Source organism: Gossypium hirsutum, chromosome A03 (assembly GCF_007990345.1).
Source record: "Gossypium hirsutum isolate 1008001.06 chromosome A03, Gossypium_hirsutum_v2.1, whole genome shotgun sequence".
NCBI lineage: Eukaryota > Viridiplantae > Streptophyta > Magnoliopsida > Malvales > Malvaceae > Gossypium > Gossypium hirsutum.
In genome coordinates this window covers 103,421,969-103,446,763 of record NC_053426.1, presented here as the reverse complement: position 1 = coordinate 103,446,763, position 24,795 = coordinate 103,421,969, and the positions used below count along the sequence as shown (strand labels likewise).

Below are 24,795 nucleotides of genomic sequence, written 5' to 3'. Positions count from 1 at the left end.
TCACACAGTAATAGAAATCCCCCCACGTCCCCTCACCCACTTTTCCTCTTTATAATAATATATTCATGGTAAATGCTTATCTTCTTTCCCCCATCATCACACTTCCCAGTTTCCCAAATGAATCAAATCCGATCCATTGACCTTGCAGCACCTCTCCTCCCGGCATTAAACTTGGTACTCTTCAGTTTCATTTTCCTGCCCACAACAGCTTTTGCAGTGGACGAAAATTTTACCATCTGCAGTGTGCCCAGATATTGTGGTAAGCTAAACATAAAGTTCCCTTTCTTCATCCAGGGGCGGGATGACCCGAGATGCGGTTATCCAGGATTCGAAATCCATTGCAGAAACAACACAAAGCCAATTCTCAGCTTGGGTGATGGCAACTATAGCATCGATGACATCTTTTATCCCAACCAATCTTTCCTCGTTTCCAGAGCTGTTCGTTTTGAGAGAGATTCCATTTGTAACCATAAAATCCGAAACATATCCTTGCCTAATGACCGCTACCAGCTTCCTCCCGGGAATACAAAAATAGTTTTTCTCTTTAATTGCAACTTAACCTCCATCCCGATACTTTCACCGCACAAGATTAGTTGTCCTGCTGAGAATGAAACTAATTCAACGTTGGCACTGTTCCATAGCGATCCGCAGCTGAAGTTTGCTTCAGAAAATTGCAAGGAAAGGGTAGAGACGCCTGTGGGTTGTGACCAAGGAAATAGATTACATGTTGAAGGTCTACTGAATAAAGGGTTTGTGTTGAACTGGATAGCGAGCAACTGCAGCATTTGCGAGAAGTCTGGTGGCAAGTGTGGATTCGATTATCGTACCTACCATTTCAAGTGCTTTTGCCCCGACAGGCCTCACGCTTGGCACTGTACTCCTGGTATGAATTTCTCTATCTCTTTCTTCTTGTTATTTCATGCATAGTCTCTAAGTAATTCAACATTTGCCATTGACCATTTCCTTTCACCGGAAATGGTAAGGGTCGAGATGCTGTCAGAGTATTTTTTTGGTCATTTCAATACACTAATCATATACAGTCCATTAATTAATCATATTTAATGACTACATATTAATCAATAAATTATGATTAAACTTTTATTTTAGTCATTTAACTAAAAATAACAGTACAATTTAATTATTAAATTGTTCAAAGTTTTCATTTAAATCATTAAACTGAAAAAATCGATATTATATGGCTTTCTCTATTTGTGTTGCTTGCACCAATCAAAAAGTTATTTTTTTTTCTCTTTTATAATTCAATTTTTAATTATAGACATCACAAATTTATGAATTAAAATTTAAATAATTTTTTCTCTAATTTCCAACACTAACCGTCAGGTTAACTTAGATTTAAAAGTATATTTTTCTACTTCTCGATAAGTATTATCCATCGCACCAGTCGTTAAATCGTCACTTGAAACTTGCCAATGAAACTTTTTTTCTTTAAAGAAAATTTCATAACTAAATGAATTAAATAAAAAATTTTAAATAATTCAGTAACTTAAATGAAATTTTCGAATAATTTAATAATTAAATTATAATTTTTTTTAATTAAATAACCAAAATAAAGACTTTCATTTTCTGATAACTACTTGCATAGCTTTCCCTAAAAGTTAGTAGACAATAACAACAAATGAGCCAAACCCTTCTCCGGCTGCTTAGTCTGCTGTTCCTTTAGCCCCACTCTAATTAAGCAGCAGCCAGTAGGCGGATCCCACATAGTACAAGATTGAATTTCCAATGAAAGGATAGTTTTTTGGAGCAAACATGTTTTTATACTCTGCCTTTTATCCTCACGCCTTTTATTTTAACTTAAAATAGAAAAAAGGAAAAACAGAACAAGTTTGTTCTGTCCTTAGTTGATTGAAAAGTTGGAAATTTAGAAAGAAATAGCATTCTCCGGAATCCAGTTTGTAGAAAAAGTGGTCCGTATAACCGCAATAATAAAAACCTAAGTTCGGCTTTAATGCTTTAAGAGGAACCTTTGGAACTAATATTACTGGCCTTGTGTGGGTAGTACGGTATTGGGTGATTTGTAGCAAAGTTACTTTGAATTAGGAGTTGGTATATAGGATTTTGTGATGGACGGACACAATGGTGTGAAATAGCATTGTGTGGATAGTTGTTTTCCAATCCTAAACCAACGCAAGTTCTTCGGATTTCATCTCACCTAATCAAACCATAAAATAAAATATCATTTTGTATAGTCTTATTGTTCTCCGATGTAATTGTTTGTTTTTCATAAAACGGACACGATGATTTCATTTAGAATATAACAATATTGCATTTGTAAAATTTATTTTTAATTTTTCACCTCTTTCAAACTATTATTAATATATTTAATCATATACTTTTGTTGAGGTGAAACAACACACAAATTCGTTATTGTTTTCTTTCAGTAGGTGTTGTAGAGCAATTGTTAAAGAGTTGCACCTACAAAGTTGTCAGTTTGTTTGTAGGGAGCAAAGAGGCATCTCTTGAAACAGCTATAGAATAGAATCGCTGAAATAGTTTTCTATGTAGATTGAGCTCATAGCATGGTTTGAACTCATGACTTTTAATTTTAAAAGGAGTGATGAATAATTTTGTTCTTAGATTTAAACCAGTTATAAATCATCTATATGTTAGAGGTTATGGGTTCGAATCAAACCATGATAGTTCTATCTACATAAAATTCATTATTTCACTCTTTAATGATTCTATTCTATAGTGGTTTTAAGAGACACCCTTTTCCTCTTTGCAGAGCAAGGGGACAAAACTTTGCGGGTGCAACACTCTTTAGCCATCGATCTACAACACCCATCCAAAGTAGGAAATAATTAGAGGTGTTAAAGGCACTAATCAGATTTGGGTTGGGCTTAGGCATGATATATATTAACACATTTTATACACATATATTAACACACTTTATACTTATTTAAACTCGGCTTGAAATATAAGTTTAAAATTTTGTTCAAATCCATTCATATTTGTAAATAGTTAATCCAAACCTATTTTAGGCTCAACCATATTATTTTATTAAAAATTAAAAATATATTTAAATTATTTAATATTTAATAATTTAAAATATTTTTTATTTATTAAAATTTTATATATAGTCATCTTAATATTTACATTACATAATATATAAAAATAACATAATATACCATATTATAGACTTGTTCAAGATTTGAGCCTGACCCATATTTAAAATAGATTTAATTTTTTTTACTTAAACTTAATATTTTTACTCAAACTTTCATAAATTTCGGATAAACTTTAGAGTTTGGGTGATTAATGCGATTCATAAATAAATCTAATAATAACCACATAAAACAAATGTGGTTTTTATTTTTATTAGAGAATCATACTAATAATTCAACGATAGTCTTATTTGGGTGATAGGAAATAGTCTCCCTTAATTTGAAGAGATAGGAAAAATCCGTGGATAAGAATGGATGGTGGTTTGAACCCTAGTGCTCATGAATCCGAATTCAAACCACTCCATTTTTATTAATATTTAACGGTATGGATTCACTCTTCAGTAACCTAAGAAGCATCCTTTGCTCTCTAGTGACACCGTAATGTTTTACATAAAACTAACTTTGACATTTGGCTTCGAATTCTTGTGGATACCCCCATGGAATGGAATTCAGTAATGAAAACGCTCTTCTTTTTCCCTCTTCCCTTCTAACCCATCCCCTACTTCTGGCCCAAAGACCAACCATTAACAGGTTGTTCAGTTTGGTTTGGCTTTGAAAAACATATTCCAAGGTAGACTTGGGTGGCCGCAATATCTGAATTTTCGTTTCATAAATCCATTCACACCAGCGTCCCAATAAGGCTTGGTTATGTCTGGACCATTTTCCTGAACGTTTCAAACAAGCTGCAAATAATGCTTGATATCAGAAATAGTACTCGGGTTTGTCTGCACGCGAGTCAAACGCGGAGCAATTAAAAGGACACTTGCCCTTCTAATGCAATCCAAGTGTCGAACCCCACATTCCTGGTCTTCCAATCCTTCTTAGTCAAGCCTTTTTGGGTGCACATTCTGTGGTCAGTTATCTTTATTGAAGCACCAAGGAAATAAATAGTAATACTATATGAAAACGCTCAAGTGAGAGAAGTTGGGTCATCTTCAAATGGCTGATGTCATGCCCTTGTTGATTTTGCTGCTTCTCTCGCAATTCTTGATTCTTCACTCAGCTGAACCTTGCCCAGTTAGCTTCCAGTGCGGAAATCTTCTTGGTGACTTAAAATTCCCATACACTGAAGAGAGTCGCCCGGCGTGCGGGTTGTTTGTAGTTAAGGATTGCAATGGAACCAATCCGAGTGTGCAGCTAGACCGGGTAGGACAATGGTATCGAATTCATAAAATCTCCCAAGCCGACACCCTTACCATTTACGACGAAAGCCTTGTTCAGCAACTGAGGAACAGGGATTGTAGTCGTCTGTCCATGAAGAATTTTTTACCCCATCTTCCGTATGTCACTTTCGGCCCAATTGCCTTGTGTACATGCAAAACCGCTTTGAATGCTAGTTTTCTAGAACAAGTGCAACTCAACCACACTGCCTGCAACAATTATACCATATACTATCCTCCACCCGAGACATGCAAAACTCATAGATTATCAAGGCTTTGTCCTTGCTCCACTGTTCGGCTCCCTCTTACCAATACTCCACCGAAAAACGGTACTCACTCGTTTATTTTATTAACTCCCTATGTATCTATAAAAGTTAACGTATCTAAGCCTTGTAAGGAGTGTCATTGGGGTGGCGGTACCTGTCTAGGTAGGAACCGGAGGTTTTCCTGTACCAAAGATATATCCAATTGGAATGGCGATACATTTCTAGGTAGGAACCGGAGGCTTTACTGTACCAAAGGTATATCCAATCCATCATTTCGATATTGTTAATATTGACATTACAGAGTCTGCTGCATTTTTTTTTCTTCTCCTTCACGGTTGATTATACAACAAAGGTGACTAGGTTTTGACTTGTGAATTACCCATATACACTGACAAAGTGCATTAGTTTTTTTCCTTTTGCTTTTGGGATAAATGTTGACATACATACATACTACTCCTTTGTAGGAACAAACACATTGGGACTGAAGCTGGGACTAGGTAATCTCTCTCTTTCTCAACTCTGTTTTCTGGCAAAAAATAAAATAAAGTACTGAACATACTTTTTTATTATTGCTAATTAAATTTATCATAACCAATAAGAAGCTACTGGAAATACAAGTTTAAATTCTGATAAAGCAGGAAAGGTTTTACTAAAAGATTTATATAACCATGAATATAAATTAGGGCTGGAAACATTTTAGATGGAATCATATTTATCACCAGTATCATTATGGTTATCATAACCATACCCATCTTTTTTTTTTCCATAAACTAAAATAAATTTGATATATTTTCGTATTTTTTTTGTACATTTAATATTTTAACAACCCAACCATTAATTTTATTAATATGACTGTATTTCTACCATATTGATGTAAAATATTATCTATATTAAAATATATTTAACGGTTGAAATATTTTTACATAAAATAAATAGTTAGAAAAGTCTAATATACTCCAAACTTGATAAGTATAATTCATATGATGATTGGATTGTCAAAATATTAATTATACAAAAAAAACCCTTTTTTTAATGGTTCTAATTAATTTATGGCATTTTAATTTTTTTTTTCAGAATTTTTTTGATATTATAATAAAATATTCATATTGAGATAACTCCTTCAAAATACAAACTCAATTTAACCAACCTTAAATTTTATTCGTTTAACCTTTTAATCTAAATTCCTAAAAGTAGTAGGTCGTGATTTACGTAGGAATTGGAGGCTCAGTCACAGTAATGATACTGATATTTTGCATCTTTGTGGTCCGGCGTCGACCTGCCTCTTCAAACTTTCTCAGAGGAAAATCTCCATCCCATCTCTCTTCAACATCGGACCTTGAAAACAACGCTACTGTCTGCTTTGGACTTCCCATCTTCTCCTATACTGAACTTGTGGAAGCCACCAATAATTTTGAAGATGACAAAGTCCTCGGTGATGGTGGCTTTGGGACTGTCTATTTTGGTATGACGCTCCCCATCCATACTACTACATGTCTCCTTTGGCCTATCAAAGCCCTTCATGATTTGATCTTCTCCCCTTTGGTCTCGTGTAGGGAAACTCCGAGATGGGCGAGAAGTTGCAATCAAGCGACTCTACCAACACAACTACAGACGCCACGAACAGTTCATGAACGAAGTAGAAATCTTGACCCGCTTGCGCCACAAAAATCTGGTCTCTCTCTATGGTTGCACTTCGCGCCGTAGCCGCGAACTTATCCTTGTTTATGAGTTTGTTCCTAATGGCACCGTTGCCGATCATCTCCATGGTGATCATGCACAGTCCGGTTTGCCTGCATGGCCTGTTCGAATGAGCATCGCAATAGAAACCGCAACTGCATTAGCTTATCTCCATGCCTCTGATATCATACACCGTGATGTTAAGACTAACAACATTCTCCTAGATGAAAATTTTTCTGTCAAAGTAGCAGATTTCGGGCTTTCTCGTTTGTTCCCCAATGATGTCACCCATATCTCCACTGCTCCACAAGGGACCCCTGGCTACGTTGACCCGGAATATCACCAATGTTACCAGCTTACTGAAAAAAGCGATGTTTATAGCTTTGGAGTCGTTCTCATTGAACTCATATCATCAATGCCTGCTGTTGATATCAACAGGCATAGGCATGAAATCAATTTGGCAAATTTAGCAATTAGCAAGATTCAAAAGTGTGCATTTGATGAGTTGATTGACCCTAATATTGGGTACAAATCATGTGAACAAGTTGCAAGGATGACGACTTTGGTTGCAGAGTTGGCTTTTCGATGTTTGCAGCAAGAGAAAGAACTGCGGCCTTCGATGGAAGAGGTTTTGGAGGAACTACAGAGAATAAAAAGTGAAGCTTACGAGTCGGAGAATGTGCAACAGGAGGAACACTCTGATAGTGAGGTGCCGATGAGTGTAGGGCAGCCTCCTTCGCCGCCAATCGGTGATCAGATTGTATTATTGAAAAATATCCAGCTGCCACCTTCTCCAGTTTCTGTGGCAGATAAATGGATTAGCCAGAGAACTACACCTAATTCCAGTGAATGAATGTTTTTCTTTACTATGCTGCTTATATTCAACTGTCATTGCCGTATTATAGAGGAAATGTAAATAGTGAAGGGAGTAGTCAATATTATATTTTTGAACAATGTTCATATTCTGCAGATCCTATTTCAGGCTTTCCTGCTTTCTGCACCTCATCTTTCTTAATTATAGATGAATAAACGACCTGAAGAATTTTCAGATAAGAAATCAGGGAAAATAGGGTTTTAGCGGCGTTTTATCAAAAAACGTTGCAAAAATTATAAAACACAGAGCAATAGCGACGTTTTTGGTATTTTTATTTTCATATTTTTATGTTACCTTTAAATTTAAAAATTAAAAAAACACAACCTAAATAAATTTAGAAAAAGAAACTATATACTTAAATCTAAAATATTAAAATCTTGAAGTTTTTTATTTTAGCTAAAATTTTATTAGCTTTTTATATAATTTTTACAGTTTCTTTTTTGTATAAAGTTTGGTCTTCTAAAAATCTTTCCTATCTCAAACTCAACAGGTAGTCAATAAGCACTAAAACTGATTTTTCACAGTTTTCTTCTTCTATTTCAGGTATGTTAAGCTTCTCTTTTATCCTTTTTTTATTTTCTGTAATCTTTTGCTACTTTGGGTCTCCTGTAATATAATTTCTTTCTTTTCTTTCTTTTTTTGCAGCATTTTCAACAGCTACTTACCATGGTTTTGAGTTCATATTTCGACTGGCAAACTGATGTGCCAATGAATGAAAGAAAAACAGTTGAAGCTGAGAGTGAGACTCAGCTTGCTGCTGCAGATGGTCTTGAATGCTACTGGAATGCATTTGAGCTGCCTTATACTTTTCCTGCTTCTTACCTTGACCCTCAAAACTACACTTCATTACTTCCATTATATTCCATTCCACCTGAAGTCATCCCATATGAAACTTTCACGATCCATTGGTGATATGGATGTTGGGGAGTTCATTGTTCCTGTTCCATACGTAAAGCAAGTAAAGGTTTGTCTTACTCTTTCATAATCTACTTGCATAATGTAATTTATATCTTTTAGTTTAATTGCCTGATATCTTGATTTAACTTGTGCACTTAATAGCATTGGATATCGATATTTTATTTGAAAGGGCCTAAAATTAACTAATTCGAAAAGTATTGGTCAAATTAAAATATAAGAACTAAATGCATAACTTTAAAAAATACTCATGATCTTCATTGAGGAGATAAACATTAAAAGGTCTCTAAGGATTCCTTTTGATTCTGTTAATTATTCATGATCTTCTCTCTTTATTCATTTTCTTAAACAAAAACTATTAATTTAAGCATTGAAGAGTGATTGAAATGCAAACTTTGCTTGTTGTCCCTAGTTGCATCGGCAAACCATAGGTGCCTTAATTGAGTATGCCATCAACAGTAGTTTATATCCCCACTGGTAGAGTCTTTCCAAATCAAGTAATTTGGATTAGAACTGAGACTGCAAAGTATGCATGAATTCTGTCCATTGGTTCAACTCCCACTAAAATAAATGGATGCCCATGTTCCAACTCCAGTGCTTTCTCATCTTAAAGCCAAGCAGAGTAAAAGCTTGGACCACTAGCATTGTGATGTCAAGAAGCAGTTGTAATACTTTGGTTAAATGGAGTTGCCTCGCAGAGGTTGGATCAAATTAAATACGGATGATTAATTATTATTCATGTTTGAGTGTTAATTACTTACAATATATATTTAAATATAAATATTAAGTATTGAACACATTACTTTCTTTTTTATATAATTATAAATGTTTTTATCGATTTTACGAGTTTTATTCAAATCGAAGATTATATCAAATAATAACTGATCCGAAATTCATTACTTGCCAAGTAACATAGAGGATTTAGAATATTTTTTCTGCTACTATTTTTGGAACAGTAAGCAAAAAAGTTTAACGCGAACACAAAAAGACTCAAAATTAAATCTAGACATCTCCATCTTATATGTGCTTAGAATTGGTAAAGGTAGATAGAAACTTCAAATCAACAGAAAGATATCGGGTTAATTCTATTATTAGTTCCTATACTTTGCGAAAGTTATGCATTTAGTTCTTATATTTTAATTTGACCAATACTTTTCGAATTAGTTAATTTTAGGCCCTGTACTATTTTAAATTTTAAAATTTTAGTTCTTTTCTTTTTATTGCCTGCGTAGTTTGACTTTGCTACTTGTTTTTAGCTTTGCTGCGATTTATCATTTTTTTCTTTTTTAAATTCTTGTATTTGCTCTAGTTTTGCTGTGTGATTGTTTGTCTATTTTGTGTTTTTTGTTGTTAGTTTTGTGTTATAATTTGTTCCAAAGTTAGATTTCAAATTTTTAGATTTATAATTAGGGCTTATTGGATTTACTGGTATTTTTAGTCAAATCTAACTGTTCATCAAACCCTGATATTGCCTTTTGCTCTTGTAATTTTAGATATTAGAACTAAAGAATAATTTCTATATAACGTTAAACAACAGTAGGAGATAAAATATAGTTTAGGGTGGAATTGAGCTAAGGCTTCAGAACTGTGATTTTGAGTTGAGTATCACAGCTGTGAACTAATTTTCTCATCAAATACCATAATCTCATGGACATTTATATGCAGGAATTGGAGAGAAGAAGAGAAGAACTTGAAGAATTGCTCTTGGGAGAAAGGGTATGAGAGAATGTGGGTGATTAAGTCAAATGGAGAAAAGGACATCTTGTCCTTGTTGTGTGCAAGTGTTTTCTCCCTGAGACAGGCAAGGAACCTAACATCAAGAATGGTTCAACTTAAAGATGCTTCCTTGTACTCATTCTAATCCTCTTTAGATTTTCCAATGCTTTCTTCAAGTAGGATACTAAGAATTTCCTGTACTATTCTTTCTGATTGCTTATAAAATAGTTTGCTCATTAGAACCTTCATTTTCTCTTGTCTTTTATTTATTTGCGTAAATCATTTTTCTTTGTTTAGTGATACAACGAATCTTTGAACATAATTTCTGTTGAGTTACATATAAATGATTTTTAAAAAATTGTGTATAGTTTAAAGTTCAAAGTTCAAAGTTCAAATTTCAAAAATAAAACATAATATAATATATATCATGGAAAATAAATATTATTTAATTAAAATATATTTTTTAAAGTTTATATTTTTTAGCGGCGTTTGTAAAAAAAGCGTCACTAAAGGTCTATTATATAGTGGCATTTTTAAAAAAAGCGCCGCTAAAGATTATGGTCTTTAGAGGTAGCGGTGCTTTTTGTGACGCTTGTGAAAACGCCACTAATAGTTCTAGCGGCGTTTTTGAAGGCAAAAAAAAAAAACGCCGCTAAAAGTCTGTTCTGAGGTGAAACTACAACAACAGCATGGACATTGGATTGCTTATATTACATGAGATATCTTAAGCCAATTAAAATTTTTTGTCACCAATTTGTATCTGATTCAACCTTACACATTTCCCCCCAAGCATTTTGAATTTTCCATTTCTCAAAAAAATTTCATTCTTTTCTCTTTCTTTATCGAATCCTACGAATCAATCTAATAATTATAGAATTGAATTTCTATCATGTTTACTGAATCACATGAAATTTTATCTAACTTCATATATCATATAATATATGTGGAATGTATAAAATATAAAATACGTATGAACGGAAGAAGAAAAATTATACTCAAATTTTAATTTATTCATGTTTGTATATTTTATTGTGTTAGTTTCTGTTTTGTGGTGTAACAAATTTTTTATTATTTTTAGAATTACTATAATTGCCTTCGTCCATTTTATGATGTGAGGCTAAACTTATTTGGGTCAGAGGTGATATTTAGGTAAAACTCTCTCAACAATAACGAATCCAAAATTTAAACTCAGCCTAAATTCCTGGAAAAGAGTTTACTTTCACCTCTTTCAATCATTTAACATAACTTGTTTTAATTATTTTTAATATTTTATAGATAATGTTTTCATTCCTTCCATAATTTGGATAATTTTATTAGAATATTTTAATTTTAATTCTAAATTAATTATATAAAAAAATAAATCAGTACGTCAATTAATATAAATTTTATGTTTAATTAAGGTGTAACAAATGTGCATATTACTTGCATATGTTTCCTAAAGATAATCATGTTTAAGTTATATAAGGTGTATAATAGTATAAGAGTGATGGTTCACGCTGTAAGAAGTGTAGAAAATCATTAAAATGAAAGTGGTTCACAATGTGAATAGTGTGAAGAGCCTCTAGAGGTAGTGGTTTAGAGTTGTTGAGGTTGTATTTGAGTAAAATGTATGCCACATATCCGATCTTATGTCTTGTTCTATTTTGAGAAAGGGAAAATTGATAGGTGAATAAGAGTTTGTTGCATGATTGTCTCCTAGGTAAAGCAATTTAAACCTAAATTAAAATATGATATTGATTTGATCACTTTTGAAGTTGATGAGTTTGAAATTTTGAATATATTAATAAAAATAAAATGTAGTGATTTGTGTTGAAGCGATACTAAATTTCACAATAGCATAGGTGTTCAAGCATGAAGAACATAGAAATTAGATTCAAATATGCTATAGCTCATTATACTTTTTGAAAATTAAGAATTCAATCCCTGTACTGAAATTTAATCTCTATTTTTTAAATTTCAAAATTCAGATCTAATTGTTAATGTTGTTTAAATTTTTTATTAAATTTATTGTTATGATATTTTTGAAATAAAAAAAATACTTACTTAATAGTCATGTGATTAAAAAATAATAATTTTGTAATCAACTTAAATTTAACAAAAAAAATAACCGTTTTAATATTTAACTTAAATTTTAAAATTTGAAAAGTAAAAAAAAAGTTACACTAGATTTATAATTTTCAAAAAATATAATGTATGATTTTAAGGTAGAAATTAAGAAAATGTAAGTAGGAGTGGACGGTGTTGTTTTTGGTGCCTCGAAGGGGTGACACGTGATTCTATTCTTTCTAGAAAGGAGATGTGCGGTGGAAAAGGAGATGAAATGCCCGATTCACGTGCCTCTCATTTTATGACAATAGAGTTTCATGCTTTGGTTAGGGAAGAGATTGAATCACTATTTCCTAATATTATAAAATATGTTTTTTTAATTACAATGACAGGGTTATGTAAAACCTAAATAACAATTATAATTAACACTGACTTAAATGTAGGTCACATTTAGAATAATAAAAACTCTTCGTATGTCATGTAAATAATTTAAAAATTATAAAAATTCATAAAAAAAAGGGTCATTTTAGCCATCCATTTAATTTTTCGTCTCTTTTAATCCTTAAATTTGTATTGTTTATTAAATCACTCCAAAATAGATGGAAAAGTTAACATCTGTTAACTTTGCTAACATGACATTTACATGTATGCCACATTAGCAATTAATTTTTAAAATTTTAAAATATTAAAAAATAATTAATTGCTGACATGGCGGCATCCACATGGCAGTTCATGTGCATGTCATGTTAATAAAGTTAATAAACATTATATTTTGCTATTCATTTTTGCGATGATTTGACAAATACAAGGTTAATGGCTAAAAGAGTCGAATAATTTTAATAGAGAGCTAAAATGATTACTTTTATAGTATCCTTATAATTTTAATTTAATATAAATATTAATACTTAAATTGAATTGAATCACAATTTAAGATGAAATTAGCATTTCATTTAGAAAAAAAAAATTGTATGTTTTAAATGTAGAAAAAAATATGAGATCTGGATTCATTATACTAAAATGTTTCATTTCAAGTAGATATTATATTAATTAATATAAATTTGTTAAATAAATATATAAAAAATGATAAATGGTTTCCAGTCATCATCGAAAGACCAAAGTGGGTATAAATTTAGAATTTTCTTGGAAAATGCAGCCTCTGGGCTGGCTCTTGGGTCCTACCTTTTCACCTCTTCCAAGAGAAAAGAAAATTCTATTCAAAGACTTCCCTTTTGAAAATTAATAAAGAAAAAGCATGCAAAAGTCTCCAACATAGATTCCTTTCTTTTGCTTTCAAGCAACCAATACCCCCCCCCCCAAAATCTCAATCCATCCTTCTGCTGCCAAAGTTTCAAATTCCAAACCCTCCCAATCACTTCACTTAAAATTTCCCCATATAACCCTTCAACACAGACCCAACCTGAAACCAATATGACGACGCTGCAGAAATTCAAGCTATTGGCGACACAATGCGGCGTCACCCAAAGCCCAACACGAAGTCCAAGGACGAGCCCCCTCCTCAACTTCCGCCGCCCTAAAACCACACTCCGAACGCTTCTTACCAGAAGCGGTAGTCGCAAATCGTCAAGTTGCCGGGAAATGGTGTATCCACAGAGTTTCTTCGGCATTTCAGGTGAGAAAAAGAAGGGCGACAAGGATTTAAGTGGTCGCACTTTGAAGGATTTATTCGTATCATCAGGAGGAGGATACGAGGAGGACCAAGGAAAAGTGGTGAAGGAGGAATTTGGCGGGAAGGGCGACGTTCAAGTGGCGACGAAACTTGGCGGTGTGAATGGGTTGGGAGGTGAAGCGGGATCGGCACGGGCAGGGTGGATTGGGTTTAGGCATAGGATGGTGTTGAGGAAGGCTTGGCGTCCCATGCTTCAGACCATCCCTGAGTAATCATATTATTTGGGTGAGGCGTTTAAATCTCTTCTTAAACGCATTTCTTTCTTAAAACCAAAATTTTGCTTCTTCTTCTTCTCTCGCTCTCTCTCTCTCTCTCTCCCCCCCTTGTATCCAAATGCTGGGCTTCAGATTGATATATTGTTAAAAGATGACACGTGTTCTATTTAATATGTGATAATATTTAAACTTTTTTTATTTTGATTTTTATGGATTTCTAATAATTTATCAAACGTTAACTATTATTCATAAATTAAATTATTTTCTTATTTTAAATGTTTTTTCATAAATTAAATTATTTAGATATTAAATGTTTTTTCTTATTTTAATTTATCAACATTCAAATCTTTGTCAAACCTAAATTTTCAACCTTCACATACGTTGATTTTTCAATTCAACCAAACTCTCTATAATTACAACAAATATACAATAATTATTTATTTTAATTATTTGTTTCATAATTATCTCTTTAAAATTTTAAAATATTTTTCACTATCATAAAATTAAAATTAATTACGTAAATCGAGATTTTTTGTTCAAACCTTATTATTTGTCAGATTCATCAAATTAGACTTGGGATCATTCAACGTCTCAGACTTTCCTTCTCCATACCCATAAATCATATCCATGGATTTTGATATATTGTAGGAATAAAAGAATGCAGATGGGATTGGGAATCTGAAAAGAAGGAAATAAAATTGGGAGCAATATTGTCGCCGGAATTCATGAGTTTGATATGGGTAAAATTCCCTGTTAAGTATTTCTATTACAAAGATTAGATCAATTTAATCCTTATACATGAATTTACAAATCTAAAAAAAAAAAAGAAAAAGAAAAAGAACTATAAAAACTTTTAAAATATTAACATTGTTAAACAATAAATGTTAACTCTTTTTTTTATTTTTTTTAATAATACATAAATTAAATTGATGCGGGCTAGTTCAATTTAATCCAATCCCTAGAATAAAAGAAGCTACTAGGTAGTTTCACCGTTTTATATGTTATTGATTTGTTTTATATAAACTTTGATGTTTGTTTTATAACTTTTTATTTTTTATTTTTTACTTTACGAAAATTAATAAATTAGTCATTCTACTCTAATTTGTAAGAAGTTGGCTCTCATGCTTTATGAAATTTGAGATGTTAGTCTCTATTTGGATAAAATTGTTAGACGTAATTGACATGAAATGAATTAGCAAAACCATTTTATATGAAAAAATAAAAAAGAATTAGTAAAAATCAATAATTCAAGTTCAACATTTAGACTAATTCTGAAAAACTAAATAGATGTTAAATTCTCAGAGGGGCTGCCGTACAATTATGTTATGTTATAACTTCCTTTGTATCATGTTTCATCTTGTTTGTATTGTTTATTATTTATTATTTATTAATATATTATATTCCAAGTTATTATAATTTTTTTAATAATTTTGCCCCATTTATTTATCATATTCTTTTATACTTTCTTTTTAGGTTGGTTCTACGTGATTATTCATCCAACAATCATATTTTAATTATTGAAATTCTCATAATGGGTCGATTTTTTCTCACATATGCACGCATATATTATTAACCAGCGTAACAATATTTGGACCTGTCTTAAGCCCAGTTTATGTCGCCTATTCTTCTCAACTTCATAGTTACTAATCTTAATTTGATTTTTTTTTTATATTTTCAATACTTTTCAAGACAATTTATCGTTACCTCTTAATATTTCCAAAGCCCAATCATATTTTTTTTAAAATGCTTATAAATAAAATAAAAACTACATTAAAAACTGAAAAAAAGAAATCGATGGAACGAAGTTGGAGCTTCAACATTAAAACAAATGTCAAACCGTTCACTATGAATTCTTCATTAGTAAATTCTCTTCAAAGACGGCTAAACTGTGATGACTAGGTAGCTATTTACACTAAATAAAAACAGACCAAAATAGAAACAAAATAATCCAAAATATGAACCCGTAGATGGTGCTAATATCGTTAGGATCCCTACAATAAGGAAAAAAAAGTCATTGACATATAGAAAAGCATGAAAGAAAATCAGGCCATCACATACAAATTATTAGGACCAACAGACGTCAAATGCCCAAAATGAATACCAACAGACGTCAAATGCCCAAAATGAATATGTTACACGACAAGATCTACGTGAATCCAATATCCATTGCACAGCAGGTAAGAAGCAAAAAAAAAAAAAAAAAACAACATACAGTAAATCATTATATATCACGATTAAAAAATATTATTTATAAAGGAGAAAGGTTGGACTAGATGATCATTGCTTATAATAGCCACTTTGGTGGGGATGATACGGATTTGGAATGGTATATGGAGGTCGAGGATGAGACCCAGATTGCTCTGCAGGGGCATTATAATATGGCCCACGCCACCCAGGATAGGCAGGTTGGCCGTATTCATGGCCAACGGGTGCATGTTGTTGGGCATGTGGGGGAGGATAAGGAGCACCGGTTGATGGGGGAACATGGTAAGGAGATGGTTGCTGTGGGGCAGTATATGGGGGAGGAGGATGACCATACCCCTGCATTGGCTGCTCAGGAGGCCTATAATAAGGGGTTTGCGGTGAAGGATGGGATATACTCTGAGATTCTGTTAGTTGCTGTGTACTGGATCTTGGATTTTGACGTGGCTGTCCAACTGAAGGGTACGGCCCTGTGCTCTCACGGTCCTGGAAGTTGAAACCTGCCATTTGCCTTTGAACATCTTCCATCATTTCTCGACACTGGATGTTTCGAGTCATCACAAAATCACTACATTGCTGCTTGATATTATTGATTGCATCCTGTTGAATAAAAGCAGCACTTTTAATATATATGCATGAAAAACTTAATAATAATGACCTTAACATACTGCCCTCAGTACCAGATGTGAAATTGCTTACCTGAAGAGTAACATAAAACTTTAGGCCCTCGTTAATATTTTCCTTGATTTCTTTACACTTGGCTAAAGCTGCTTGAATTTGTTTGTAACACTTCTCTCGTGATGCTGAAATAAATAGTGATATAAAGCATAAAACAACAGATCTTGTCAGAAAATCAATACAAAGTTGCAAACATAAAAAAAATTAAAGACTGAATAACCATACAAATCATCACACTAAATAATGGACATGACTGTTATAACTAATAGAACTTTAGACAAGTACTGGTTCCAAAATCTGTGCAATGTAATTAGAATTACATATTAAGACAAACCATACAGTACAGATCTTCAGTGTTGGGCCAGACACATCAAGCACAAAAAGTACAATGCATGCATCTGAGATTCCCTTAAAACAATTAATAGGTTTTTAATACCTTTATAATCTTCAAGATTAAAGACAGCACCAAACTCTTCATTCTGAACCTGCAGAAGGCATTTCAAACAATGGCGTCAATCATTCAGGGTACATTTCCTAATAATCAGCAAAGACGAAAATCCAAAATACAGCATTAGAAGCAGAAAGCAACTAGTGCAAATTAACTTCATGTCAGGACCAAAGTTAATGCAACCAAGTCTATCTCTATCCTTATAAATTTACCAAAAAGAAAAACTATTTTTCTTAAATAAAACAAGTAGGACAAATATACAATAAACATATTTTTAGGGTTTAAAGAAACTATGGTACTGAAACTTTCCAGTTTTATTTTTAAACCCCATGTTCTAAGGGTACCAAATGGCTCAGGATACTATGCCACAATTTTAAAAGTGACTTTGAATGTGTGATAGTCCAAGATTGAATTAGACATAGCAAGGCAAGGCATAGCTTGTGGACTGGCAACCAAACAAATGACACACAGAAACTTTCTCACTCCAAAAATAGATTATGCAAGAACCAAAAGATGGCATATTTATGTCTCCAATAAATGTACTCAAATTAATCAAAGTACTTTTTTTTCAATATTCACAAGAAATATTCTTTTCTTTGGTTATGACAGCTCATATAAATAAGTTTATTATTCAGGATGCCAATGATAAATAAGGAGTTATTATATGCAACCAGAAACATGGAGCAAACATCACAGCCACTCTCAGAATGAAGGGCCCACTTCCTTTTACCATTAAAACTAAAAGTGTCTTGTGAACCATATGCTCCAGTGCCTTATGGGGGCCAAACAATGACAAGGAAAATGAGAATATGTGATATTCACTTGACTACAAACTATCCCTAGCTTTAAAATCAATTATCGAACATTCTATTCAGGGTACTAAAACACAGTTGTCTCGAAGTATCATATGCTGTGTTGAGAAAATCCAAAGGACCACGAAAGAATAAAAAGAAGAGATAATAGACCTGAATTTGCATCAATAATTGTTCTTGTGCCTCAATGTTTTGGGCAATTTCCTCACAAATGTGATCATACTTCGCTATCTCCTTCCTGAAAAGATCCTCATAGGAGCCGGTGGACGTCATCAACTTAGGTAGTATGTCATCCTGCACCAATTTATCATCTAAGACTACTAAAGTGTATGACAAATACCAATAACTGAGCTATGACAACAGAAACTAGACAAACAAGCAATTTAAATGAGCATTAACTGATATGAAATATAATTTTATGCCAATATGAAGCCTGAAAGGTCTAACAATATAAAGAGAAAGCTTGAGGAAAGGAAATAGTCAGACAAGACAAATTTGATGCGATCACTTCTAAAGCAAAAAGACAACAACATCAAGAATTTCTCTTCCATAATACATTCAACGAAGAACAATAGTGCCAAAATCACAATTGAATTTCTTTCCCTAGTGAATTGCTCCAGCCATCCAATAAGAGAACCAAATATTGTTTTCATCCTCACAGAGCAAAACATCACATTTTAATTCTCATGTTCCCAATATGTATCTAAAACGCCTTCTGAGTGAGGAACAATTAGCCAGCCATTAAATTGCTAGTTGGCAAGATATGCTAACCAGTGTCTGGTAAGTCATTAAATGAATACTTTATTATTCATATCAAAAAAAAAATGGAGCCCAAAAACGGGGGGAAAGCTTTACTGTAGAAACACTGTTGAATCATACCAACCATCGGGTATCATTGCCACACTTGACAGCAAAACCATGAATGTCAACCCTAAAATAGGCTTTCAGCAATTGATGATTTTCAAATATAGAAAGGAAAGCACAAGCATGAAATAAAACCTCATTTCCCATTTTCCTATAAGCTCAATGAATCACAATTTGGAACGCCAACAATCACCATTGGAACTGGAATCTCTTATAGAAACAATCCATCAAACACCTCCACGTGATCACATGACCCACATTTCCCACACATAGACCTAAGCTTAGTTCCAAAACACAGATTCAATCACAAATCAAGATTTTATCACATGAGAGCAAATTTTCATCCTTGGGAAAGAGATTTCTTGCTTGCACAAATTTCAAGCAATGAATAAATCTCAGCTGGTCTGGACATTAGTTTAGTTCTTGTTCGTATTATGTTTCTTTTTCTTATCTAGTTATCAAAAACGATAAAAGACATAAAAAAAAAAATACCAATTCAAAGTTTACCCAAACATTGCAGATCAAAGGAAATAGCAAGAGGAAGTGGCATTTCTTAGGGCCAATGAAGGGAAAAAAAAAAAAAGAAACAAAACTTTAGAGAGGGAGAGCAGGTTCACAGGTTTAAATAAAGGATTGAGAGGAGATGAAAGAAAAGGAAAAGAAAGAAAAACAGAGAAAAAGAAGAAGAAGACTGGCAGACCACCAGGCTTATTTATGAAAGCATTGACACGCAGAGTGGGAAAAAAGAGAAGAGAAAATGGGAAAGCATGGCAAGCGAACCAAAAAATACAGAAAAATGCAAGAGAGAAGAGAAGTAGTCTGCTGCTGGAGGTGTAGAGACAACGGAAAGGAAGGCATTCGATTTTCTTTTTCTTTCTGTAATAGACAAGAACAAGTACAGCTGAAGGGACTGCTTCTTTTGCTTTTGTTTCAGCTAGTAAAAATTTAATAAATTTATGCAGACAAGTGTCTGGGAAGTTACAGCAAGGCGAATTTAGACTGATGAAAATAATTTTCAGATGCAAACCGGAAAGTTTCAAGGAAAAAATGGTGCTTGGAATGAGAGGGAAAAAGGTGTTCAAGTCCAACTTTTGGGATGGGACAAGGGACAGGAGGCACAGATATAATCCTAGATCATCATAGTATGTCAAAAGAATCAAAACAACAGAGAATCACAGAATAGAAACTACACATCTAAAGAAGGGTTGATCTCCTTTTTCAAGGAAATAGAGATAAAATAGGCTCGATTATTTATTGGATCATAAAACCCACTTTTCGAAGATCTCTTCCCTCTCTTCAGATTGAACATCAATTGCAATGATTCAATAAACAGCCAACAGGATAAATGTAGTTAAATAATACCCCTCTCCCCTCCCTCAAGAAATGTATAAGAAGATTTCTCCTCATACAGCTTGAAAAAAATGATTAAAGTTATGCCTACACATGGAATTATAATGTTAAACGCGTTCAGGTACCATTTAGATAAAATAACAGTGAAACAGAATGCCTAGCACACTGGTTAAGGTGATATATAATAAGAAAAGCATGCAGAAAATACATAGCACAAACAGTTAACTTCACCTTTCTTTTCATCTCTTTAAGCATGTCTTCAAGGCCCGCCCTCTGAGCACCTAGAGTCTCTAATTGCCTCTGCAAAGAAAATATAGGAGATATTAACCATGTTGTATACATAAAACTAAAATTTGTTTGACTTGTAAAACAGGAAAAAGACAATATCAACTCAATGACTTGCTTTGTAGCTTAAGGGTGCAAAAGTAACATAAGATAAAATAACACTTTTCACTTTGTGCCCTATCCTTTTTTCTTTTTATCCTCGGGGTATGGGATCCTTGAGGGGAAAACTGAAGCATAGGCTAAATACTCAAGAAATTTTGGATTAGAAAAGTAGAAATTACCAAGCTCTGCTTCAGGGCCCCAACTATAGCATCTTCATTGGCATCCAAAGACATTATTGGCCTTGAAAGACTTGGTAGGGCAGCTTCTATCTGATAACAGAATATGAACATATAAGCAAAAGGATACCCATAAAAAAGAATAGTCAATCCATCACTTCAGTTATGTTATTGAAAAGAATAAGCAACAAGGTTTTCACACACATATATTCACAATCGAAACAGTATGCAAAAAGCAGTACCAGCCAATTTAAAGGAAGCAAACTAATATCAATTGCATCCTCAAAGACCAGGCAAAATAACTTATACTTAACTTGTATTGCATAAATACAGAAACAACAAATAACAATTCAACATACCGGTCTGTGGTTAAGGATTGACATCAGTGAAGCATGCTCTCTCACTGAACGCTCAATTCGAACATCACTTTCGCCAGCTTGCTTTAAGTTAGCAGCAAATTTATTTAACCTTTCCTGCAAAGTCTTTGTCAGAGTGCTTGACTGTGGCCTGGTCCATCGTGTTCCAAACTGACTTCTAAACTGAGCATCCTCTGCAGCTTCTTTCTGCAAAAGCTCCTCAGTCTGTACCAGCAATTCCTGATTGACCCTCCTTAGATCCCTAAGTTGTTGTAACTCACCCTCCAGACCAGCTGGGCCCCCACTAGCTTGCACCTTTTCTACTTCATTCTTAAGATCTTCTGGAAGACTAAAATTCCCTTCCAGAGCAAGAATTGAATCTGGCAAGTCCATTTCCTTAAGCCTAACACGGGTTAGCTCACTTCCTTGCTGCAATTTCTCAGCCTGTGTCCTGATGACATCATCAACCATTTCAGTATACCTGGAAAGAGCCTTTGCACTGCTGTCAGGAACAAGACTTGCAAATATCTTCTCCTTGCTTGCATCCAACACATCATTCATTTGCATCGACTTCACCATCGAAAATGCAGGGAGAGGAGGTAAGGAACTAGGAGAAGGAACCCTCATAAGATAAACCCTGTCATTTTCCTTCATAGCCCTCTCCAGGTTGCGATTAAGATTAACTTCTAACTTGCTAATTGCATCCAGAAGCTGTGCAGGAGCCCCTTTTGATGATTTCTTTGTCTCAGTTAAAGTACTAACTCCACTCCTCAAACGGGCAATTTCTTCTGCAATCTCTTCCTTCTCATGTAGCTCCAAACCATACCTATAGCAAGCTTCTGCATAAAAAAGAGCTGCCTTAAGCTGCACATGTGCAATCCATGCTTTTTCAAAATGGTCCTTCAAAGGAGCTGCATTTAATGCGGCTAAAGCTTCCTCATAGTATAATCCAACCTACAAACCATCGCATTAATCCTAAATAAAAAAATAATGCAAATTCCACAAGTAAGCATGAAAGAACAATTACATAGCTCTGTGTTTTTAGTTTTCTACTAGTGCAAATGATTCCTCAAGTGAAATAACTAAAGCTCCATTACTTTTTAGTCCATTACTTTCTAATAAATAAAACTGCAACATTCATAATCTCCAATACTTCTCAGTGCATTACTTTCTAATACATAATGAATCACCAATCATAAGTATGGCTTTCACAATTAGTAAGTGGATTCTACACATATGAATGATAATGATTAGTGTATTGAGAAGTAATGAACAAAATCATATGGGATTCACATTTGGATTTGATTTTACTTCAAAAAAGAAAAAAGGAAATAGTATACAGCAAAAATAACTATTAATCAAAAACAACCCCAACGATCAAAATGCAAAACCAATTTTAATATAACTAATCAGTAAAAAGTATTTATTCTTAAAAAATGATTTTTTTTTTAATTCTTCATAAAAACTAGAAATTAGAAGTTAACCTCATGTGCTTGATAAGCCCTCGCCAAAACAAAATATACTAATTCATCCCAAAAAATACAGATTCCAATTGTCAATCAGGTCCAAAGCAAAAATAAGATTAAAAAAAAAAAAACCAACCTGCCTAGAAATCTTGGCGCAAACTCCAGGAGTACTTCCTTTAGCGATGGTATTTTCAAAAACACACTCTTGAGCTTGAGCCAACATCAACCTCTCCAACATCCCAGCACACTCCACAGACAAATCGACAGTCGTACTGTTCCCCATGGACGCCTTTGTCGACGCATTATCTCTGAGGAAGGCAAACGACCCAGCCGCCGCGATAAACGCATGAGACGCTTGTCTCCTCCCTTCCACCGTAGCCCTATCGTAAGACAAGCCAATCTGACTATAAACACCCCCGAGATTAAACAAAATGGCGGCTTTTTCTAAATGGATGTTTTGTTGAACCGCTTTTTGCTTCTGCTTAAATGCGTCAAACCAAGTGAATTGGATTGAATTGATGTGATCTCTATCGGAGGAAATTGGGAAACGGGTTTCAATTAGGCATAGGGCTTTGAAGTAAGAGATGAGGAGGTCGCGTCGGGTTGTTGGGGCTGGGTCGGGAACGCGTTCGATGTCAGAGCGGAGGGTTTTGACGGTGGAAAGGTCATCTTCGAGGTTGACGGCTTCGCGTTCGGAGTATGTGAAGCATATGTATTGGCGGAGAGGGCGGTAGAGGTCGATGGAATTGGTTTTTTTCTCATAGATTGCTAGCATGATGTTGGTGACTGTCGCCGAGGAGGAGGACGCGGAGGCCATGGCGACGGCGATGTTGGTGGAGATCGAATTTTAGGTGAGCGGAAACAGAGTTTAATCAGGAGTGGAATTGACGATGAGAAGAAAAACGAAATGGGAAAAAAAAAAGGGGGGGAAGAGAGGAGAGAGTTTTCTTACTGGCAAAGGAAGGAAATTTCGAGGAGAACAAATAGATTTGCAGGTCTTCGAGGTCCCACGCGCTTGAACCGGTATGGCTTCTGTTTTAAAAACCGGTAAAACTACTTGAAATCGGTTTAACCAGTTAGATCCATAGAATTATATTTGATAGAATTATATTTGATTATAGGTCGGATGGGTTGCAAAATTGTAAACCCATTTTCTAGAATTGCTATAAATTATATGTAAACTCAGACCCATATTAAAAATATTAAATCTAAACTTTTTTATTTGTATTAATTTTTTTAATATAAAAAATAATTTTTAAAAATATAATATATCATATACACTAAAAATATTAAAATAAATAATTCTTAGCAAATTAAAAATACATTTAAAAAAATCTTTGTACTTAAATAACACAAACTTAATTACAATTTAACAAGTAAATACTTCTAAACTAGTAACAAAATTAACCATAAAATCCTCTCAAAGCCCGACTCATTTAGAAAACGAACATTATTTTTTGTTAAAACCTATTTTTCGAGCCTCTTTTTTCTCAAATCCTCCCACTTTTCTAGTTGACCTTCGAGCCTAGACGAGTGTCCTGATCCATGATCAGGTTTATATAAAACTATAAAAAATAATGTAAATCTAATTATGTAGCAATCAATTTGGTCCTTCTATTTTTATAAAAATTAAGAATTTAGCTCAATTAGATAACACTCTTGGACTTTCAATTTAAATCTTTTACTCGAAAATTAGTTGTTCTACTATTTATATATAAGGGAGAGAGATCCACTTGCATGAAGTAAAACTAAAATTAATATTTTTTTACTATTAATATTTTAATAATCTAACCGTTAAATTTATTAAAATATTTTTACTTATCATGCATGTAAATTTTTGAATTGATCTGATATCTCTATTATATCAATTTAAAATATTACCTATATTAATATATATTTAATGGTTAAAAATTTTTTATATTAAAAGATAGATAGAAATTTTAAATTTACTCTCAATTTGGTATGCATTATCTATATGAATGGAACATGATATATGACAGATAGATTATTAAAATATTAATCGTCCAAAAAGAGTTATTAAAGTGTATAAAACTACTCTAGTTTTACATCGATATAAGTGAATTCCTGCCCTATACAGACTTATTAAAATTAACAGTTCAACCATTTATAAACAAATTAATAAAAATCAACAATTCAAGTTTATGTGTATGCCAACAATTGGATTAATTTATTAACTTTTGTAAAATAAAAAGACTAAATTCTATCAAATTAAAATAAAAAGATTAATTTCTCAATTTCTATAAAGTATGGGATGAAATTTATAATTACACCAAAATTAAAATAAGTTTTTCTCT

At 33.2% G+C, this 24,795-nt stretch overlaps 3 protein-coding genes and 1 long non-coding RNA gene across 5 annotated transcripts; 3 read left to right on the top strand and 1 right to left on the bottom strand.

The window, feature by feature from the left end:
• Positions 1 to 14: 14 nt before the first annotated feature.
• On the top strand, positions 15 to 7,288 carry LOC107948237 (LEAF RUST 10 DISEASE-RESISTANCE LOCUS RECEPTOR-LIKE PROTEIN KINASE-like 1.1). Of its 2 annotated transcripts, none has more exons than XM_041100188.1 (4): positions 15 to 883; positions 5,076 to 5,108; positions 5,825 to 6,073; positions 6,165 to 7,288. In XM_041100188.1, exons 1-4 carry the CDS (start codon positions 73 to 75, stop codon positions 7,139 to 7,141), a joined length of 2,070 nt encoding a protein of 689 aa, XP_040956122.1. In that variant the 5' UTR covers positions 15 to 72; the 3' UTR covers positions 7,142 to 7,288. The 2 variants fall into 2 exon arrangements, with proteins under 2 accessions (XP_040956122.1, XP_040956123.1); XM_041100189.1 differs by lacking the exon at positions 15 to 883 and adding an exon at positions 3,169 to 4,866.
• A 277-nt stretch (positions 7,289 to 7,565) lies between these two features.
• Positions 7,566 to 10,041, top strand: LOC107948239 (uncharacterized). The gene is made up of 3 exons (XR_005917936.1): positions 7,566 to 7,705; positions 7,808 to 8,126; positions 9,743 to 10,041. It is a non-coding gene; the product is annotated as an uncharacterized lncRNA (long non-coding RNA).
• A 2,961-nt stretch (positions 10,042 to 13,002) lies between these two features.
• LOC107948241 (uncharacterized) lies at positions 13,003 to 15,166 on the top strand. The gene is made up of 2 exons (XM_016882719.2): positions 13,003 to 13,751; positions 14,390 to 15,166. The coding sequence occupies exon 1, from the start codon at positions 13,268 to 13,270 to the stop codon at positions 13,736 to 13,738; it is 471 nt and encodes a 156-aa protein (XP_016738208.2). The 5' UTR covers positions 13,003 to 13,267; the 3' UTR covers positions 13,739 to 13,751; positions 14,390 to 15,166.
• Positions 15,167 to 15,775: 609 nt separating this feature from the next.
• LOC107948240 (vacuolar-sorting protein BRO1) lies at positions 15,776 to 23,488 on the bottom strand. The gene is made up of 8 exons (XM_016882717.2): positions 22,617 to 23,488; positions 21,018 to 21,968; positions 20,662 to 20,751; positions 20,327 to 20,395; positions 18,035 to 18,175; positions 17,058 to 17,106; positions 16,643 to 16,746; positions 15,776 to 16,543 (listed from the first exon to the last, which is right to left on the bottom strand). The coding sequence occupies exons 1-8, from the start codon at positions 23,295 to 23,297 to the stop codon at positions 16,019 to 16,021; spliced, it is 2,610 nt and encodes an 869-aa protein (XP_016738206.2). The 5' UTR covers positions 23,298 to 23,488; the 3' UTR covers positions 15,776 to 16,018.
• Positions 23,489 to 24,795: the final 1,307 nt, after the last annotated feature.

Bases quoted from the DNA above. Each gene is read 5' to 3' on its own strand.
- LOC107948237 (XM_041100188.1), top strand. From the start codon at position 73: ATGCTTATCTTCTTTCCCCCATCATCACACTTCCCAGTTTCCCAAATG. The intron at 884-5,075 runs GTATGAATTTCT...ACTCCTTTGTAG, and splicing joins CGCTTGGCACTGTACTCCTG to GAACAAACACATTGGGACTG. The intron at 6,074-6,164 runs GTATGACGCTCC...GGTCTCGTGTAG, and splicing joins CTTTGGGACTGTCTATTTTG to GGAAACTCCGAGATGGGCGA.
- LOC107948241 (XM_016882719.2), top strand. From the start codon at position 13,268: ATGACGACGCTGCAGAAATTCAAGCTATTGGCGACACAATGCGGCGTC.
- LOC107948240 (XM_016882717.2), bottom strand. From the start codon at position 23,297: ATGGCCTCCGCGTCCTCCTCCTCGGCGACAGTCACCAACATCATGCTA. The intron at 21,969-22,616 runs GTTGGTTTTTTT...GATGGTTTGTAG, and splicing joins GCGCCAAGATTTCTAGGCAG to GTTGGATTATACTATGAGGA. The intron at 18,176-20,326 runs GTGAAGTTAACT...AAATTGGTGCAG, and splicing joins TTAAAGAGATGAAAAGAAAG to GATGACATACTACCTAAGTT.